Source organism: Myotis lucifugus, unplaced genomic scaffold, assembly GCF_000147115.1.
Source record: "Myotis lucifugus unplaced genomic scaffold, Myoluc2.0 scaffold_525, whole genome shotgun sequence".
NCBI lineage: Eukaryota > Metazoa > Chordata > Mammalia > Chiroptera > Vespertilionidae > Myotis > Myotis lucifugus.
Genome location: NW_005871573.1, coordinates 213,414 through 235,252, shown reverse-complemented (window position 1 = coordinate 235,252; position 21,839 = coordinate 213,414). Strand labels below are relative to the sequence as shown.

Genomic DNA, 21,839 nt, shown 5'->3' with positions numbered 1-21,839 from the left:
TCCTAGACTAGCCCCCAAACCCTGCTTGGTGATAAACTGTTCCTTCCAAACCATCAAAGGCTGCCTCCCACTTTTCTCCTGGTTTCTGTCAACCCACACATGGAGAGTGAAGCTTTTTGCCAAAGGAATGGCTGTCAGGGAAGACACAGGTTCTCCACTGACAGCCCTGGGATCGAGAGCCCATCAGCATCGAAAGGACACGCAAACCACTGTTGGGCCCAGTGATCGTGGAGAATGAAAAGAGTATCGCTTTCCTCACCTGGGAGCTGGAAGCCTAACAGCCGGCGGATTTGTTGTGCAGACTAGTGCCAAGACACACAGAGGGCCTAACCCAGGGGCTGGCCTGCAATTACTGGTGGTTATAATCATTATAATTTTCACACAGAACAAGCCTCTCCTTTAAAGAGCTGGCCAAGGACACTTCACTGGAGTAACTGGAAAAGCTGTTCCTCACAAGGAAGATCCACATTCATGGGCAGGACCGAGAGGAGGAGGTGCGCCTGCCGCCGGGTCACACAGTTCCCATCTCCCTTTGTCATCAGCCTCTTCCACAGCGGAAGGCGTTAGTTTTTGTGTGATATATATATATATATATATATATTCACATATACATATATTCATATATATATATATATATTTTTTTTTTTAATTTGAGAGAGGAAGAGAGAGGGAGATAGAAACATCAATGACGATAGAGAATCATGGATCGGCTGCCTGCACGCCCCACAATGGGGATGGAGCCCACAACCCGGGCGTGTGCCCTGATCGGGAATCGAACTGTGACCTCCTAGTTCATGGGTCGAAGCTCAACCACTGAGCCACACCAGCCGTGCGGCATTGCTTTGATTATGTGAAAAGGGCCCCTTCGTGTTCTTTCTCCCACTGAACTTGGCATAAATAACTGGAGATCAAGGAAAGAAAGGACAATGCTCCGACTTGACCAACGTGCCAGGCTGCCTTGGCGCGGGAGCTGACCGCAGGGCACCGTCTACTCACCAGAAGGGGAAAATGATGAGGCGGCTGATGAAAAATATGGCGGAAAAGATGAAAAACAGGGTATTGCAAGTTTGCTTCCATCCAGCGTAAGAAAACATCTTCGCAGACTGAAAACAAAGAAAAAAAATGGTGTTCAGATAAAATGGTATTAGTACACATTTCTAAAATTAGACATTTATGAATGATATAGTGTTTGGGATTTGCTTCCAAACAATCAGGGGGAAAGGTGGAGTGTGAGTGGGGAAACAGATGAAACAAGATTTGCGATATTGATAACTTATGTGTGGGGTTTCTTGTTAATCCTCACCCGAGGATATTTTTTCCATTGATTTTTTTTTTTAGAGAGAGTGGAAGGGGGGGGAGACAGAGAGAGAGAAACATCAATGTGAGCGAGACACACTGATTGGTTGCTTCCCACACACGCCCCAACCAGGCCTGGGGATCGAGCCTACAACCGAGGTACGTGCCCTTGACTGGAATTGAACCTGCGACCTTTCAGTCTGTTAGCCTCTGAGCCAAACCAGCTATGGCTATTTTGCTGTGTTTTTTACCAAAGGTCCTCAGAACATCTAACAGCAATGAGCTCAACTTTACAACATACCGAAGGGTCAGGTAGGGCTTCTGTTACAGCTAAGGATGGAAAGCCTGGTTGCCTAAGGAGTTGTCTGGTGTCATTGACAGGGTGGTGGGGAGGGGGGCTGGCAGGGACAACCCTGGGCTTATGTTCACCTCCAATGTCTAAGTCCCTTTAAATAACACAATGAAGCTGTTTTCTTAGTGGACACACAGCAAAGCCCGCTGAACTGGAGGGTTTAGAAGCAACAGAGTAGCATAAAGTCCTTAGGTCCCGGCCAATGTGGTCACACTGTCAGGCAGGTTACTGAGACAGGATCAGAGAGCGGGGTGATTACAGCCGCGACGGCCACGTTCAGGGGGCAGCCTGTGGAAAAGAAACCAGGCACAAGCCTTTGGCTAAGCCGACTGCTGCCCTGAAGGGAATGTAATCATCTTGACCTTCAGACTGGGATTTACATGGCTAATAATGATTACATACAAGAAACAAAGTGTTCTACACAGCTCATATTTTAATAGTAGACAGTTGCTTTGAAATGGCTTCTGGTTACGTCTGGAACAGGGTTTGGCGAATTCAAGTGCAGTCTACAGGCTAATGCTGGTCAGCTCTTGAGTTAAGCATGGTTTTCACATTTTTAAAGGAGAATAAGAACAGAAAAACAAAAAGGGAAAAATAAGAATATGTGACAAGAGATTCTATGTGGTGCACAACGCTAGATTTACTATCTGGCTCTTTACCAAAAAGTTTGCTGAACCCAGATCTAGAAGGGTAAGATCCTACAACAGCCTGGCTGGTGTGGCTCAATGGTTGAGCATCAACCGATGAACCGGGAGGTCACCATTCGATTACTAGTCAGGGCACATGCCCGGGTTGTGGGCTCAATCCCCAGTAGGGGGCGTGCAGGAGGCAGCCGATCCATGTTTCTCTCTCATCATTGATGTTTCTCTCTCTCTCCCTCTCCCTTCCTCTCTGAAATCAACAAAAATATATTTAAGAAATAAAAATAAAAGTTTTGTTTCTTTGAGCTTGAAGGATCTGGGGACCCAGAGTCATCTGTGGACTGTGGCTGTTTTCAGGACACACAGCCCTGCTGGGCCCTCACACACGCTTCTTCCTGTGAGGGGCCTGAAGCCCAGGACGTCCTGTTGTTACCAGTGTGTTAATGGCAGGCATTTACCTCCAGCCAAATGTCGGCCACGTCGTGCACAATCATCACCAGGGTCCCACTGCGTATGTAGTTAGCGCACCAGGAGAAGCTCATCAGGCTGAGGGCAGCCAGGTGGTGGATGACATGAGCAAAAAAATCCTACAGAAGGAGGGGAAGTGGAAACCATTAAGAAAGTGCAATTAGTTCCCAACACTGGAACAACTAATAATGATGATGATGATGATTTAAAAACTAATAACATCTGCATGTTTTAAAATTTGTAAAATACTTTCACTTTAATTCTAAACATAATCCTTGTGAGGGAGATAGGACAAGAATTATCCTCACTGATAAAGTCATTTACTTTGAGAGATCACCTGTCATCTGTCATCTAAGTCCTGACATCTGCTGTTTCTCCCACAGCCCCCACGCTGGGTATATGTACACACACACACACACACACACACACACACACACATACACACACACACACATGCACACATGCACACACACACATACACACACATACACATACACACACATACACACACATACACACACACACAACCATATTCCTGTGTACATTTACACGTATTGTTTATTCCGCGTCTAATTCCAAAAAGGAAAACAGACATATAACAAACACTACACAGCAAATGAAATAAGAGGTGCTGCATATGAAAGAGAGAACAAATAAAAGTGGAATAACCTACACTAGCAAACCCAGGCTAAGAAAGGTACCACAACTGAGCATAAAAACACAAAGGTTTTCTGCAGCGAAGATGTACTAATGGCCACTAAGTCCATGAAAATGTGCTCAACCTCATTAACCATCAGGAAAATGCAAATCAAGGCCACAGGAGATAATACGTCACACCCACCAGGACAGCTATAACAAAAAAATCAACAATAAGTGTTGGCAAGAATGTGGAGAGATTGCAACCCTTGCAAATTGCTCTTAGTGGTGGCTGCTTTGTTGAATAGCCGGGCAGTTCCCTAAAAGGTTAACCATAGAATTACCCAGCAATACCACTCTGAGGTATGTACCCGAGAGAAATAAGAACATATGTCCGTGCAAAATTTTGTATCTGAATGTTCACAGCAGCTTTGTTCATAAAAGCCAAAAAGGTGGAAACAACCCAAATATCCATCAACTGATAAGTGGATGAACAAAATGCAGCATATCCAAACAAGGACTATTAAAAAAAAAAATGAAATGAAATGCTGACGCGTGCTACAACATGAATAAACTTTGCAAAGACTACGTTTTAAAGTAAAAGAAGCCAGATACAAAAAGAACACATATTGTGTGACTCCATTTATATGAAATGTCCTGAAGAGACAAATCCATAGAGACAAGAAGCAGACGAGTGACTGCCCGGGGCCATGGGAGTTAAAAGAAATGGGAAGTGACCGCTAGAGTAATTCATTCCGAGGTGATGAAAATGTTCTCGAATTTGCCTGTGGTGACGACGGCAGAACTCTGTGACTAGACTCAAAACCACTGAATTATGCGCTTTAGATGGGTGAATTGTATGGTCTGTGAATATTTCAAAAATGTGCTTTTTAAAAAAAACTTAAAAGATTTAAGTTTCCTTGTGGCCAAAGTAAGGGACTAAACATGGCGATAATAATAGCCTAATTTATTGAGCACTTACTGTATACCAGGAAGTGCTTCATGTGGTGTAACTTGCTTAATCCCCACAGAACCAGAGCAGACAGGAACTCTTTTCCGCTCCGTGCTATAGACAAGGAGATCAAGGCTGGGGGGTTTAACCATCTAGCTCAAGATGTTAGTGAGGGTCACGCGAGGATTCAAACCCCAGCAATCTGACCCCAGAGTCTGAGCTTTACCCGACTCCTAACCGTTTTATGTCTCTGAAGGGATGTGTTTACAAACATATGACAGATCTCTACACTTCATTTTTTAAAAAGTACTCAATGTACCTTGTACATGATAAAGAAAAATCAACGACTAAAAAAATAAAAGGTTTTATTGCCTCAAGAAATGAAAAAAAGACAGAATCATTACAGGATCAACCTACCTGAGTGTGAGTGAGTGTGTGTGTATACATAAATACATAACTGATTTTTTTCAATTCTATTTCTTGAGAAAATGACTTGATTAGCTTCAGTATTAATGTTTATATAATGTTCCACTACAAATACTTACCTAGGCGCCAAAGTATGAATATAATTTGCACTATTCTATGTGCTATAAAAAGCAAAAACAAAAACAAACTATGAACTAGAACTTAACACATATAAAATACAATTTAAAGATTAAGATTTGGGGCAGGGGAAAGAAACTTTGGAAAAATAATGAATAAAGTAACTTTGTGAGACACTTACCTTCCTCTTCACATCAGAGCCCAGGCTGAGTAAGAGCGAACAATAAAAACTCATCTCCAAGATGTAGTACCAGTACTGGGATGGCAGCAAGGGCTGAGAAAAACGAAAGTATCCACTTTAATGCCATGTAACTCATTTTAAGGCTAACACTATTGATATAACATTCCCCAGGTACCCGAATCTGTATTAATTCTAATAATTCAAGGATGTATATGGTAATCTTTAGGATAATTACTAAAATAATAAAGTATGCATAACTGCAAAGCTATATAAGGGAAGAAGTGGAATAATAATTTTTTAAACTTGACTGTCCCATAAAAACGTAAGAAGAGAAAACAAAAAAAGGGGAAAGGCATAAGGTAGTATAAATAGAAGATAAAATAGCAAGATGGTAAATTTAAACTCAAACACATAGTGAACTGTAGACAGATGAATAGAATGAGACACATGATGGGTAAGTGAGGATGAGTCTACTCCAACAGAGAAGGAGAAAAAGGCCTGCAGAGACGTGGACAGAGCAGGACAGGGGCGCAGTCCTAATGCAGGGGGGGACAGTATCGGGGGTCTGAGGGCTGAAGCAGTGGGGGACTGCATCAGAGGTCCTTACCTGTCTGGGGTAGCCATTCCACACCTCTCCGAGGTCATATACCCAAGGTTTCTGGGGGGAAAAAGTTTGTCAGAATCAAAGGCTGGCTTCAGCAGAAAACGCAAGCTCCTCCTGATGTCACTGACAGGGGCAGGCAGCGCACAAAGATGCACTTTTGCATCCCGCTGCACGTCCCTCAGGAGGTATCCACACACGTGGCTATACAACACCCTGGACTAGTGAATGTGGGACCAAAACCAGTCCTGTCTCACAGAGCAAATAATTTCCAACGATGCCTCTTCTAACAAAATGATTTCCGAACCAAATCCATGACTGCTTCTGTAGCAATCAGATAAGCTGGAGCAATAAAGTATCTTAAGAGAAATTGAGAGCATCCTGAAAGCAGTCTCTAAAAGCTGCCTGTCTTTTACTTTCTACAAACAATGGACTATTCAGTTTACAATCACTTAGTAAGGCAATCACTTAGTCATTGTTTACATAATGGTAGGGAGAGATTTGGTTTTGATGGACGAGTAGGGAAAGTCTTCATGGGACAAGTGGCATTTGCTCTGAGGCTGGTTGGAGTTGGACAGGTAGAGAGATGGGAAGGGCAGGACATTCCTGGCAGAGGGGAAAATGTGCTAAAATCCCTAAGTGGGGATGAACCAGGCATGTTCTGTGATTGTCAGGGTCCAGTTTAGTGGGTGCATGAGTTGCCCAAGTGGAAACAGGGAGAGACTGGGTTAAAGATGAACTTGGCAGATGCTCAGTTCAATGAAGGCGCTGGAAGACAGCCTAGGAATGGCCACTCCCCAGGCCTCAGAGGGGTAAGAGGGCTACGAGCTGCTATCTCATGGAAAGCTCTAGATCCTAAGGAAATCAAGGGCAGGGATTTTAAAAATGAAAGACAAGTTCCCACCAAAAATATAAAAAAGACAACTTACATCATAAAGAAACGCGATCCCAGCCACAGTAATCACTAAGTAAAATGCAAATCGCCAGCTGCCAACAGAAAGGAGAGTCTGGTAAGGGAGGTGGACATTGGAGGGGAACACATCTGGTGCGGCAGAGAGCACGAGTGTTCTGGAGTCAGATCCATCTAGGTTATCGCGAGACTCTGCCACTTAGACGGCCGCAACTGCAGGTCCGTTTTAAGTGCAGGGAGCCCACCTTCTTCACTTGTAAAATGGAAACAAAATTTGCCTCAAAAGGTAAAAAGAATTGAAAATAATTTATGAAAAATACAGATCATAGTGTCTAGTAGGAAGTAAGCACCAATAAGAGGCAGTTGTTGTTGTTGTTTTTATTATTATTATTATTATTATTATTATTATTATTTGCTTAGCCTACTTCCTGACACACAATAAATGATGGTTTGATGTAAGTATTATCAAATCATTTCTTTTATCTCCATTTAATTCCCAGTAACAAGGTTTCTATGTGGCCCGACTTTTTAGTCTTGCCTTGGAAAAACATATTTTGAAAGATTACCTTTTTGTCATGGATGGAGAAAGATCTATAAATTAAGAGACTTAAAAGACACAACCCAACTGTAATGCATGGGTCTTATTTAGATCCTGATTCAAGTAAACTAAACTGTCAAGGAGATTTGAGACAGGTAAGGAAAAAATGAACACACTGAATATTTGCTATTATGAAATAAATCGTTTAAGGTATGATACTGGTATTGCAATTATGTTTAAAGTTACTGTGGTATGTATCTTTTAGAGAGATATATTAAAATACTTACTAATGAAATTATACAACATCTAATATTTACTTCAGAAGTGATCTTCAGCCATAATTGAATGAAAGCAGTCAAAAAGTACAAACTTCTAGGTATAAGATCAGTAAGCACTAGGAATGTGATATACAATATGGTGACTATATTTAACACTACTGTATGGTATATTCGGAAGTTTCGGAGAGTAGATCCTCAAAGTTCTCCTCACAAGGAAAATACTTTCTTTTTCCTTTTTCTCTCCATGAAATGAAGGATGTAAACTAACCCTGCGGCAGTCATTTCACCATCTACATAAGCCAAGTCATTATACTGCATGCGTAACTGTATACAGTGCTGTATGTCACTATATCTCAGTAAAAGTGAAAAAATCAACCCACAAAAGTATCTGTGATGGGAGGAGTGGGCGGAGCAGAGGTGACACAGGGTGACCCGGTTGAGAGCTATTAGGGTTGGTGACGGAGACATGGCGTACCCCATTCATCACACCAGTCTTTCTACATTTTGTATGTTGATCGCGTTGCAGAGTAAATTCTTTTAATTACTGCTATTTTAGCTAATGACTGCTGAAGCAACAACGGAATATTAAAGATGACATTTGTTCCTTCCATTTGTATAATGCCTCACAGAGCTTTCATCAACCCGCCCACACATATTAAGAAAGAGGAATATGGGTCTATGCCCACTGTGGAGCTGAGACACTGGGGTTTTCCCAGGTCACACAGCCAAGCACGAAAAGGCTCGAGTACAGGTCTGGAGAACATGGTCACGTAAGCTGAACAACAACAGCTTGTCTTCCAGGATTGTTTCGATAGAGAAAAAAGTAGGGTTCACCCGGGTAGGGTTCAGTGGTTGAGCATTGACCTAGGAACCAGGAGGTCTCGGTTCGATTCCCGGTCAGGGCACATGCCTGGGTTGCGGGCTTGATCCCTAGTAGGGGACGTGCAGGAGGCAGCTGATCAGTGATTCTCTGTCATCATTGATGTTTCTCTCTCTCTCCCTCTCCCTTCCTCTTTGAAATCAATGAAAATATGTATTTTTTTAAATTGTAGCACTTCAAAAGCTGGGACTGTCCTTCTTACCAAGCCTCCTGGAATTTCTTCATCCTGCAGGGCCTGTCCTGATTCCGCCGACTCCGAAACCATCTTTCAACCTGGCGCTCCGTCAGGTTGCACTTCTTTGCCAGGCCATAAACATCATCCTGAAAGGGAGGAAACGAGTGAATGAGTGATGAAGAGCAGAGTCAGACTGGCAGGCAGTCAAGAAACAGTGTGATTGGATTACGAGAGCTGGTGCACTGGAGAGGAGAGGGACTCAGCATTCGAACTCGAGCCAGAGAATTTACCTCTTTTGTTTATGGAACACACACACACACACACACACACACACACACACACACACACACACACCATGCCCCCCCAAAGCCATAGAGAATGTTAGTATCCCAGAACTCTTAAGTTACAATGAGAGATCAGTTCTCCATAAGTTAGTAGCAACCCATCTATATGTTCAGGCTGCATAGCGAGCGAGCTCATTCAGCTCAATGTTATTCGCGCGTCCTAGGGACCAGGCAGAGGAGTAGCTTAACATGCCGATCAAACCCAATCTCATCATGTTTCCGGTGAGGAAACTGGAACACAGAGTTTAAGTAAATGCGAGACGGAAAGCCAGTAGCCAAGTGAGGACTAGAACTTGGGCTGCTGCATATTCTGTTACTTTATTTACATGGTCGAACAGCGCCCGAAGACAGCACAGGAGCAGCTGGCACAGGTGCTGGCTGTCACTCTCACATTGAATCACATGCAGAGCCTAATTCAAACTGAGCTGAAAGAATTCCAATCATCAAAGTAGTGCTGGCAGCATATAAAAACGATGGCTGCTTCTCTTCTGGGCAGAAGCATAGGCTAGGATTGAACATTGGACACGATATGGATAATGGATTAGCTCTGAGGTCACAGACCTGAAGCTCTCACAGGCCAGGCTGGAACAGAAGTGACCGAGCGGACCGGGTCTGTGTCAGAGTCGCATTCTCTCCACACCGGCCGTGAGAAACCCACTCCACTTCCACAAGGAAATAAGCTCTGTCTTTTTTTTTTTTAAGCATTAGCTTTCTTGATCTTTTATTTTCCAATGTGAGTGCAAGAAATACTGCCCAGCTGGTGGGGCTCAGTGGTGAAGCATCGACCCAGGAACCAAAAGGTGGTGGTTCGATTCCCCGTCAAGGCACATGCCTGGGTTGTGGGCTCCATCCCCTGTAAAGGGCGTGCAGGAGGCAGCTGATCAATGGTTCTGTCATCACTGATGTTTCTGTTTCTATCTCTCTCTCCCTCTCCCTTCTTCTCTAAAATCAATTTTTTAAAAAAACCATAAAAAATAACTCAATTCAATCCTCAGGAGAGCCCTGTGAGATCAGCAATGTTATCATCATGTTCAATTCACTGAGGGGGAAACTGAGGCACAGAGTGGCTCATCTGCCCAGCTCCACGCCCCGCCTGCAGCAGAGCCATAGTCTAGCCCAGGGGTGGGCAAACTTTTTGACTCGAGGGCCACAATGGGTTCTTAAACTGGACCGGAGGGCCGGAACAAAAGCATGGATGGAGTGTTTGTGTGAACTAATATAAATTCAAAGTAAACATCATTACATAAAAGGGTACGGTCTTTTTTTTCTTTTTAGTTTTATTCATTTCAAACGGGCCGGATCCGGCCCACGGGCCGTAGTTTGCCCACGGCTGGGCTAGACCCTAAGTTCTGCCGTTGCTCCATTTTATCAATAGCAGAATAATTGATCTGTTGGCCAGGGCCGTTGGGCTGTTCCCAGGGCTCACTCCCAATACATCTTGAAGTTATTATTGAGATATATAGAGAGAGACGTAAACATATGCATAAATAGTGCACTCGCAGCTGCACATACACAGCCCCAAAAGAATGGTGCGAAATCACAGCGCAGAACCCTCATGGGAAGCGGATGTGCACAGCGTTTGGGGCCTCATCAATACCATGTTGTATACCCTCCTGTGCTAACCAGCCGGAGTCGGCGCTGTGCACACTCAATACTTCTGTTTCTATCGAGGCCGCAGAGAACAGCTGCAGGAGCATCCTCAGCTCCACACACTCAACTGTGTCAGGGAGTCATGTGTTGTCCACATGTGTCACCGCTGCGGTTTCTGCCGTGACAGCTTGGGAAAACTTCGTTAGAGGTAATACCCGGATCTCGGAGCAGCACAGTTTTGGGGTGTTTTTTTTTAGTTCTCCCAGCAACTTGTCTTACCTCAGCCAAATTTATGGCTATGTGTATGACAAAATACAGACAAAACGCTATTGGTATGACACCAGCCAAGTTACTATGGGAGGTATAATGAGATTATTTTGTTTCCACATCTGAAATCACTAGGAAGTCATGTACCTCGCCTTCCCCTATGATTTCCTGTCTTCCCACGTTCCAGTGCTTTTAATGTATGGGCACTTTTTGGACAACTTGTTATCTTGATCTGCTTTGCAAATATTGCCTCGATCTTGTAATCCACAAACAATAGAAGTTAGAAATCTTAATTATTTTCCTTCATTTTTCTTCTTGGTTTGAGGTTGATGCAAATGTCCACACTGTGGTGCCGAAACCGGTTTGGCTCAGTGGATAGAGCGTCGGCCTGCGGACTGAAAGGTCCCAGGTTCGATTCCGGTCAAGGGCATGTACCTGGGTTTCGGGCACATCCCCAGTAGGAGATGTGCAGGAGGCAGCTGATCGATGTTTCTCTCTCATCGATGTTTCTAACTCTCTATCTCTCTCCCTTCCTCTCTGTAAAAAATCAATAAAATATATATATTTTTTTAAAAAAAATGTCCACACTGTGTGTGACCCAAGTTACAATAATTACTCCAGGTGTTCCAGCCTCTGAAACACATTTTCAATATTCTATTCACAGGGAAAGAAGACACGTGGGCATCACAGGAACAGTGCTGGACAGGGGGGCGGGGAGCAGGGGCCAGGTTCCTGCTACAGATTCAGCCAAGGTCACTCAGCTCCATGACCTTGGACATCCCATTTCTGCCTATGAGGCCTCAGCTTCCTCACCTGGATCATGAAGAAAAGGACGACCTAATCCCTAAAACTCTTTCAGCTCAGAACAATCAGGGGGTGTGCAGGAGGCAGCCGATCAATGAATTTCTCTCATCGATGCTGTTTCCATATATATAAGAATCTAGACCTGCCTGGACACTATCGTTTTTAAACTATTAGGTTAAAAACTTCTTCTGTGGTACATAAACATGTAGTACACTACATTTCGAGAAGGACATCCTGCATCGTGAAAAGAATTGTGACTCTTAAAAATTCTACCTCCAGGGAGCAGGCAGGGGCACAACAGATTTCTGTGTGTGTTCAGGCCTTGGATAAAATAAAGTGTCCTTCACACAAAAGCCACCACAATGGACAGGTTCATAAGGAATGAATATTGATGGTGCCACAATCATCAAAATTGTCAGCTACGGGCTCCTTGACCTTCATAGTGATCTTTTTTTAAGCAGTAAATATTGTCTATATCCTACCATTAAAAATGAAATTTTGATCTTTATACTCAAGTTATGGCATTAATTATAAGTGTTCAACATTAGAGTTGTACACAATAGTCCAACTATTCACATTTGTTATTTTATAACTAGTGGCCCAGTGCATGAATTCATGCACATTGAAAGGAAATTAATTAGAAGAAATAGTTTAATATCGCTATTTGCCCTTTCTCTATAATAGAAGTGTCAACTAAATTCGTGATCAACAATGACAGATCGAAACACACGCATGCAATTAGCGCCAGTGAGAGCTTTATATACATAGAAAAACTTGCTTAATTAGACCTGCTTTCTGGTTTAGATAAACTTTTCCAAGCCCAGTGAAGCACCCCAACTTCTCTTTCAGGTAATTGTCAGCAACACAGCAGTAAATATCAACACGAAGCAGGTTATTATTGTAGATCACGCAGGGAGAACAAAGGGTAAAATATTTAACTGCAGCAGTGTTTGACAATATTCTGTGCAGTGACAAAACTGAAGTCATTTTCAAGGTGTACCATTTCTTACTTCTTTTCAGTCGGGTCAAGTTTCTAAGCTTTCTAAATCTGTGTTTTCCAGCTAATGAAAAGAAAATAGGATTCCACCGAGTCTCCTATCTATCTACTCCAAGACTTCTGTGAGGATCAAATGAGATGAGACACGGGAAAATGCTTCACAGACATTTGGTTAAAGTGTGAAATTTTTGCACCTGGCTATGAAGCAAGTCGTGTTCCTGGGCTGAAGAAACTGCAAGGATGCTAGTCGTCGCTTGAGAGAGGAGACTGGGCGTTGCTACGTGACGTCATTACCCAGCGCCCATAGCAACCATTTCTGGGCTGGGCTGGGCTGGGCTGTGGGCCGCATTTTGCGCCATGGGGTCTCAGCAGCGTCGGCTGCGATTTGGTGGGGTGTCGCTCTGGGGTCATGGCGGGGCCTGTGTCCCACTTGGGGGAAGCCAAGTGTTGCTTTGTGGGCGCCAGGTCTGCGGTGCCGTTTCTCTGTAAATGGCCAGTGCACGTCATGATAGCTCCTGCGTTGAGGGTCTGACCCTGGTGTTCAGTGCGCATCATAGCAACCGGATGGATGGACACTTAGCATATTAGCCTTTTATATATATAGATATTTATTTGCCATTTTATACTATGCTTGGAATGCTATAAAACCTATCAATAGAGAAAAAAATCCAAATGGACCAAATCATTCGCCAGTTAACTGGAACCAATTTCTTGCACAGATGAGGGAAGCTCCAGATGACAGAAACATTATGAAAGATGTTTAAATCCCCCAAAAAGAATGTGAACTTACTTCAGATGGTTTGCTCGTACAGCGTTTGTAAAAAGTCTCTAAGACAGTGTTTGGTATAATCTTCCGAACTTCCTCTTTAATACCGAAAGTCTTTGCTAGAGGTGTGGCGATAAATCTACAAAAAAATAAAAGAAAGTTCAAAGTCTGATAATGAAGCCACAATGACACCAGAGAACTCAGGTGGTGACTTTGGTTTCCAAATAAAAGCTCAGTCACTGGTTTGTGTTGTCATTGGACTACCCATGGCCGACAGCTATCTGCCTTAAGTTCAAGGAGAACAAATTTTGAAACCTTTTATGCAAGCGATATCTTGAAAAGTAAAATACTGGCACAGTTCCTTAAAGTCCATTTTATGTAAATTCAGATATATTCATACACAAGATCCAGGAATTCGGATAAGCCATTCCACTTAGAGCTTTATTAAGATTCCCAGATATTAAAATAAATATTTTGAGATTAAAAGTTTTATTTGGTGATATTATCTTACAGAAATTACTATCTTCCTTTTTAAAGTTCTAACTTGAGAAAATGTCATACTCTTGGGTAAAGGTCTAAGAATGCGGTTGCTGGGTGGTGCATCAAGTATGTTATTTAACTTTATGAGAAATTGGCACATTGTTTGCTGAAGTGGTTGTACCATTTTGCATCCCATCCAATAACGTGCCAGAATTCCAGTTACTCCCTATTCCTGCCAACAGTTGGTATCGCCAGTCTTTTTTGTTTTTTGTTTTTTTAAATATATTTTTATTGATTTCAGAGAGGAAGGGAGAGGGAGAGAGATAGAAATATCAATGGTCAAAGAGAATCATCAATCAGCTGACTCCTGCACACCTCCTACTGGGAATGGAGCCTGCAACCCGGGTATGTGCCCTGACCAGGAATCAAACCGTCACCTCCTGGTTTGTGGATTGACGCTCAATCACTGAGCCACGCTGGCTGGGCTACTGTTCAGTGATTTTTGTTTAAAGAAAACTTACCAAGTTGTGCACTCGTCACCATGAGTCAGCTTTAGAATATTTTCTTCACCCCAATGACTCCTCATGCATGTTTACTGTTAATCCCTGTTTTCTCTCACCACTGCCCTGTCTTTCGATCACTGATCTGTCTTTAGAGTTTGACTTTTCTGGTACTAAATACAATGTACTCATACAGTATGTGGTTGCTCATGTCTGGCTTCCTTCACCTGGCCTAGTGGTTTTCAGGTCCATCCAGTTTTTGGATGTGTTCAGAGTTCATTCCTTTTTCTTGTTCTCTAATAATCTATTGTACAGAAATACAAACATTAATAACGTCTTCTGAAGAGCAGATACTTTAGCTATTTACCAAAAGGAAAAAAGCATATACCCACACAAATCCTCGTACTCACATGTTCACAGCAGATTTATCTGTAACAGCCAAAAAGTGTAAATGGCCACATTTCCATCAGCTAGTTAGAGGACAGATTAACTGTGGTGTAGCCATACACTGAGACTACTCAGCAATGACAAGGAAGCACTATACGTACATATAATAACGTCAGCAAACATCTCAAACCACTATGCTAAGTAAAACAAGTCAGACACAAAAGATTATAATCCATAGGATTCCACTTATAGGAAATCCAGGAAAGGCAAAATTATATGGACAGAAGCATGTCAGTGATTGCCAGGAGCTAGTATTTAGGGAAGAGGCTAACTGAACGGGGTACTGGGAAGTTTTGGGGGCTGATAAAACTCTCCTATGGCATAATTGTGGTGATGGTTACATGACTGTATACATTTGTCAAAATGCATCAAGTTTTGGATGAACTTTGTTATATAAATCATATCTCAATAAAACTAATTTTTAAAAAATAAAATAGATCCTAATTCTTCCTTCAGTTCTAACAAAGGCTCCATCTTCTGCCAGGTCCATCTATGCTTCTACTTACTGAGGAGTTTCTGTGTTTGATGAAATGCTGGAAGTTCTGGTTATGAATGATCAGTTAGCCCTTCAATTCATTTTTTACAACCATAGGAGCTGAATAAAAATCTCCTAGGATAATCTGATAAAATGTACAAACCAGTCCAACGTCCAGATGGACTGTGCTCCTGGAAAGGGCCCATGCATGTCAGAGACAGAGGAACACAAGCTAATGATGCACCAGATGCGCACAGAGCGGTGTGGCCACATCACACAGCCCAGCGCCATCCTCAGAAAACGGAGCAACGGAGGGAGGGCTCATCGCTGTGCACGTGTCAGCCAACAATGCGCACAGTTTATGTTTGTGCACGTGTTTCACGGGGTCATACAAACGAAAAGCCATCACAAACATGAAAACCCAGCAGGGAGGGGAACGGGACTGGGAACTGAGGATAAAAGGTAATTAGTGAAAAAGTGAATCCCAATCAATCAACCAAAAGAGGGCTTACTTGACACAGACTAAAGACAGCATGCCATGATTAGGGAAATATGATTAATTATCTCTCCCTCTGCACAAAAGGTCCAGATAAAACAAAAACTAATGTGTTCTTAAAACTAACAAAGTCTCAAAAAATCTATCTGACAGGGTTTTGGATGAATAGTGGAATTGGTTCATTTATCCAACCTACGAGTGGAGAATTGTTACTGGAGAAGAAACTCATTGTTTTTACTAGAATAACACAGATACAAAACGGTTTAATACGGTAGTGTTCTCCATCAGAATCACTCAGTGCTATCTCCTCGAATGTTAGAAATGAGGAAATCAGAAAAAAATGAAAAAGCAAAGCAGAACTGAGCCAAGAAGACGTATGTGGTGAGGGAATACAGCCAAGCTCAAAGCCAGATGAGTGTAACATTCCCTCCGAAGGGTCATGTGAGAGTAAGTATGTGGATAAGTATACACAGTGGATAAACACACATCCACAGCATACTTGGTGATATGAGAAACATATCTATATTAATTTAAACAAGAGAAATACGGCCTTGTTTTTTTTTTAACATGTCCAGGCTTGCCTGAACTTGCACTTTATTGATAGGGAGTAGAAAAAAGTCCAAGAGGAAAAAAAAAACCATCGTGGACTTCTGCTCCCATGTAAATGGTTCAGAGCGAGTTAACTGCCAGGAGAGGGTCTCTTAGGTTTGCTACTATTACAGAACCCAGCCTTCAGGCGGCCCCATGCGGACACCCCAATGGCCCCCTCTTTACCTGGCACGGCCTGGGTTACCTGTGAGCCAAAAGCCTTGCAATCCCAGAGGTCCCCCCTCTTTTCAATACTATTTTATTGAACAAAAGGCAGGCAGGCCTAGGCAGATATTAAGCAGATGAGGCTTAAATGCTTCCCCTAAACAGGAGCAATAGCCCACTGGCATGGGATCGCCTCCTGGCTCCTGAGGATCTGAAGGCTCTTTGGCCAGAGTTTGGTCAGAGGGTCTCATCTGAGAAAACAGAATACCGGGACCAAGGCAACCTCATAACACTTAAGTCTAAGGTGCCAATCTAGAGACCGCTGCAATGAGGACAGTAGTAATCTTTTTTAAAACAATATTTTTTTTTATTGATTTCAGAGAGGAAGGGAGAGAGAAAGAGAGAGAAACATCAGTGATGAGAGAGAATCATGGATCGGCTGCCTCCTGCACGCCCCCTACTTGGGGTCAAGCCTACAACCCGGGCATGTGCCCTGACAAGAATCCAACCCTGACCTCCTGGTTCATAGGTCGATGCTCAACCACTGAGCCACACCGGCCGGGCTAGCAATCCTTCCTGAACTCCTGTAGACTGCTGCACCCACCCTTCCTTAAGGAATGATGGACGTGCTGTCCCACGGTGCCCTGTGCTGCCGAGTAGAAGTGATCAAGGTGGGGAATCTATTCACTGCACAACTAAGTGAAAGAAAAACGATGACCTCTGGTTTTCCCAGCTCCACCCCTGCCTTGGACTATTCTGGGAACATAATTTACTCTGAGATAATATGTTTATTCCACAAGTGTTTAAATTTGAGTAGCTCAGATCCCTTTACATCACACTTGCGACACATAAATGCAGAGAGTCTGGATACGCTAGTTAGAAACTGCAATTACACACACACATACACACACACACACACACACAAAATCAACCATAAGCCACAAACTAACATTTGTAAGGAAAGGAAATCCTAAAATACAAAGCAAATGTCGGTCACTTTCAAATGATCAACTTGTTTGTCCTGTACCAGCTCTGTCTCCAGTTGGCTCTCTACAGCTAGAAAAGGGAGGGGCGCCACTTCCTGGTGTTCAGTGGCTCCTGGCTGGTACTACGGGGTAACAGTGAGCAGCCAAACCACCAGTCCTGGTCACAATTCCTAGGACAACAGAAGGAAGCCTACTCACGGTAAACACAGGATATGCTGAAATGCAGTGTCCCATTTGCATGAATTTCTTTTTGTTGTTAATCCTCACCTGAGGATATTTTCCCATTGCTTTTCAGAGAGAGTGAAAGGGAGGGGGAGAGACAGAGAGAGAGAGAAACATCGATGTGAGAGAGACACATCGATTGGTTGCCTCCTGCACAGGCCCTGACCAGGGCTTGGGATCAAGCCTGCAACCGAAGTATGTGCCCTTGACCAGAACTGAACCTGGACCTTTCAGTCTGCCAGCCGATGCTCTAACCACTGACCCACACCAGCTAGGGCTCCATGAATTTTTAAGAGAGTTCAGAAAATTTCACATTTGCGATCATCCCTTGAGGCTATGTCTTCTGTATTCCTAAGACATAATAATTACTCTCTTTGACCATCAGGGGTAGTTCCTTGTGAAAGTCCAAGAAGTTATGGGGAAAATAAAAAACCAACAACTCTAAACCTCATGTTGTAACAAGAGGGTTCAAGTCCCAAATCTCCTCCTTACATACTTCCCGTTTCACCTTGGCCAGGTCACGTACCTCTCATTTTCTCCACTGAGATGATACCATTAGTGATTTTATGTACCTCTTAAACTATAAGTTTCTATTCAAATTCAAGGTGTCAGTAATATTTTATTTATGATATAAGTGGTTTAATCGAATGCAAACGATATAGAAGCCCTGGGAAAAAATATAACTTATTTTTCAAAAAGTATGCTTTCGGCCCTAACCAGTTTGGCTCAGTGGATAGAGCGTTGGCCTGTGGACTCCAGGGTCCTGGGTTCGATTCCAGACAAGGGCATGTACCTTGGTTGCGGGCACATACCCAGTAGGCAGTGTGCAGGAGGCAGCTGATCGATGTTTCTCTCTCATCGATGTTTCTAACTCTCTATCCCTCTCCCTTCCTCTCTGTGAAAAATCAATAAAATATATATTTTTTAAAAAGCATTCTTTCGTCCAGCTGGCTTGGCTCAGTGGTTGAACAGCGACCTATGAACTAGGAGGTCACGGTTCAATTCCCAGTGGCCCCAGGTTGTGGGCTTGATCTCCAGTAGGGGATGTGCGGGAGGCAGCTGATCAAAGATTCTCACTGATGTTTCTATTGCTCTCCTTTCCCTTCCTCTCTGAAATCGATAAATATATATATGCTTTTAAATATGCTTTCTCTCCCATGTTAACCTTTCCTTACTGCCAGTGCTTGAAGAGCGATGAGACAAGTGGAACAACACTCAGTGCTCTGCAGCGTCACAGAACGGAAGGAGCTCCGGGTGAGTTCCTGGGAGTTCAAGTTATAAAGGTGATGCTGACTTGACTCAGTCCCTTGAGAGGCATCGAGAATGATCCTGGGAATTAACAGAGGATTGGATGCCTTCCTAATTGTTGTTGGCGAGGCCAAGACCAAGACGAACAAGTTGGTCCCCCACAGCTGCGCTGCTTTGGCAACCGAAAGAATTTTCTAGTTCTCTGTCCCGATCAAAACATAAAAAATGGAGCTGTCCACCCAAAAAGGTAGGAAATCTGCAATGCAAATAAGCAGAGGACCTGGGTGCCAGATGCGGAGAGCACCAGGCACGTGAGGCAAGAAAAGCGACGCTTCAGACCAGGGAGGAGTCATTGGCTGATGTGGTAGGCAGGGGCGAAACCCTACTTCATTTATGCGTGCATTCCCTGAGAAATCCAAACATCTAGGAAAAAGCAGGATCCACTGTCAAAAAGGAGGCACCTTTCCAGATGTTCTCAGCTGGGGTTTCGTGGTTCCTCCCCACAGCAAGCACATAGTGGGCCCACGGGAAGCTGCTGTTTGTACGGAAACCTTTGGGGCGGTCCCTGAAACAGAGCTGGTCAAACTAACGCTCGAGATAAGCCCCCTGCAAATGGTTATGCACATATGATCTGCATTACGGTTAGTCTTGGACAACATGATCTTCATCAGATTTCGTCTTAAGTTTTTCCAACTCTTGACATTCAAATATTCTTTTTGCTCCAAAAAAATAATGTGCTAATAACAGGTTTTTGAAACAGAGACAGCTACAGAGATTACAAATGGACATTTATCTCCTGTTATCATGACACTAGTGCAGTTTTAATAAGAAGGCTGGAAGTAATATCTATTTAAATTAAGAGAAAGAAAAGAAGTTTGCTTTTCCTGACAAAGCAAATTTCTACTTTTTTCTTTGATTTCCTTATACCCTGGAAGGAAGGCCAGCTATTAAAGCTTTCAATAAACCTTTAAAATAAACGTTGCAATAAGGCAAGATGAAGTTTGCTCTTTAAGGAGCCATATTTGCTATTTTGTAGGCATTTGGAAATGATAACGCACCCTCTAATCACAGGTCTCTAACGCTGCCTTTCTGGGGTGCGTGTCCTTTGTCACAGACCTGGCCCAGGGAACGTGAGCCGAGTTCCCACGCTGTCATTGGCACTAATAAGCTCTGTGATACTTAACCTCTCGGTCTCCACTTTCTCACTGTGCAACTAAAGCACTTGTTTCTCATTTTACTTGTTCGGCTCCTAGATAACAGTTGGTGTGCACTGATTTCGTGCACGGCCTCCCAGGATCTGCACCTCCAAACAGCAGATTCTTCAAGGATCTTACCAGGACTCTCTTCTTCTACAGCTGGGACCAGGCAGGGGCATGGGAAGGAAAGACACACAAGCAATACTTACTTTTCAAAGAAATGCCGGATAATCAGCAAGCCAAAGGCATATGGGATGGTCATGTACAGATGAGAGGGTTTTACAAAGACGAGTCCATCGTGATCTTCGAGGTCTGACCACTTTATTGCTGGAGGGAGCCAGAATCTTTCCAACCAAAACCAGTCTTTAAACGTCTGAAACATTCTACAGAGACAGGAAAAGAACACATTAGGTCTGCAAGACAATAAAGCTGAGATAACAATGAGAACCTGGGCTCACAATGCCTAAACCACACAGTTCTGGGGTGGGGTGGGGTGGGGGAGAAGGTAACAACAGAATATTATTGCGCGATGGGTTGCACATCTCTTCACTGCAGTCAACAAGAACTGCTCTGCCAATACCGTCAGAACCATTTTGGCCGCGGTGGGCAAACTGAAGTTTAACACAGCACTGTTCATACTTTCCGTACAACATGTTACTCTCATGGGCAGGCACCTTCCTCTTGCATGATTCTATGGTATGAAAAATAACCTCTACAACTTCAACATGCCAAAGGGCAACACCACGAAAGCTCCAAATATGAGTAAATCTTCACTAGAGTCCTAAGAACTTCTCCAGCAGATACAGAACAAGCACCTTTTACTTCATATTATAATTCGTTCCAATTAGTCCATGCCAACAAGTATTCCTTTTTTTTTAAAATATATTTTATTGATTTTTTACAGAGAGGAAGGGAGAGGGATAGAGAGTTAGAAACATCGATGGGAGAGGAACTTCGATCAGCTGCCTCCTGCACACCCCCCACTGGGGATGTGCCCGCAACCAAGGTACATGCCCTTGACCGGAATCGAACCCGGGACCCTTCAGTCCGCAGGCCGACGCTCTATCCGCTAAGCCAAACCGGTCAGGGCAACAAGTATTTCTTTAAGTACATTTTTCTTGATCTCAGAGAGGAAGGGAGAGGGAGAGAGAGAGAAACATCAATGATGAGAGAGAATCATTGATCGGCTGCCTCCTGCACGCCCCCTACTGGGGATCAAGCCTGCCACCCGGGGATGTGTCCTGACTGGGAATCAAACCATGATCTCCTGGTTCATAGCTTGACACTCAATCACTGAGCCACACCGGCTGGGCAAGATTTTTTTTTATGTCGTTATAATAATTGCTATATAAAAGTTTGCTCACTCCTAAAATATGATTCCAGGCAGGACAGGTGAATTTGTCCAGTGAAATATAAATACTTGTTAATTTATATTTATTACAACATCTACAATTCAGTGAATAAATGAATAGCTAAACTTTATCGTTCTGATTAAAGAGTTAAATGAATAGCTTACAGTGACTATGTAGGAGTCGCTGCTCTGAATAATGCCCTGTGCACCACATGTGAGCAATGAATCAGGATGTGTTGAGAGCCATAGTAACTTCAATACCCAATAGCCAAACACATTGAAAGGGAAATAGACACGGAAAGAATTCAGAAGTTGAGGGTGGGCCCCTAATGCCGTTCAAATTGAGAAAATAAGGAAATCTTCATTATTCACTTTTTCTTCACGAGCTGCCACTGAACATGCATGGTTGCTGCTTCAAAAGAGTTAAAAACCAATGCAAAATGAATCCCAGCCCTGAACATGAGGA

The 21,839-nt window shown here is 43.2% G+C and overlaps 1 protein-coding gene across 4 annotated transcripts in view; it reads right to left on the bottom strand.

Moving 5' to 3' along the window:
- Positions 1–21,839, bottom strand: part of CERS3 (ceramide synthase 3) — a 56,902-nt gene that overhangs the window by 15,868 nt on the left and 19,195 nt on the right. For all 4 annotated transcript variants that reach the window (XM_023745226.1, XM_023745225.1, XM_014446338.2 and 1 more), the window contains 8 exons: positions 20,232–20,405; positions 13,244–13,358; positions 8,479–8,597; positions 6,600–6,657; positions 5,677–5,727; positions 5,070–5,162; positions 2,748–2,876; positions 997–1,103 (listed from right to left, as the gene is read on the bottom strand). In XM_023745226.1, coding sequence (XP_023600994.1) covers positions 997–1,103; positions 2,748–2,876; positions 5,070–5,162; positions 5,677–5,727; positions 6,600–6,657; positions 8,479–8,597; positions 13,244–13,358; positions 20,232–20,404 — 845 coding nt within the window. In that variant the 5' untranslated portion in view covers position 20,405. The remainder of the gene's footprint in view (positions 1–996; positions 1,104–2,747; positions 2,877–5,069; positions 5,163–5,676; positions 5,728–6,599; positions 6,658–8,478; positions 8,598–13,243; positions 13,359–20,231; positions 20,406–21,839) is intronic.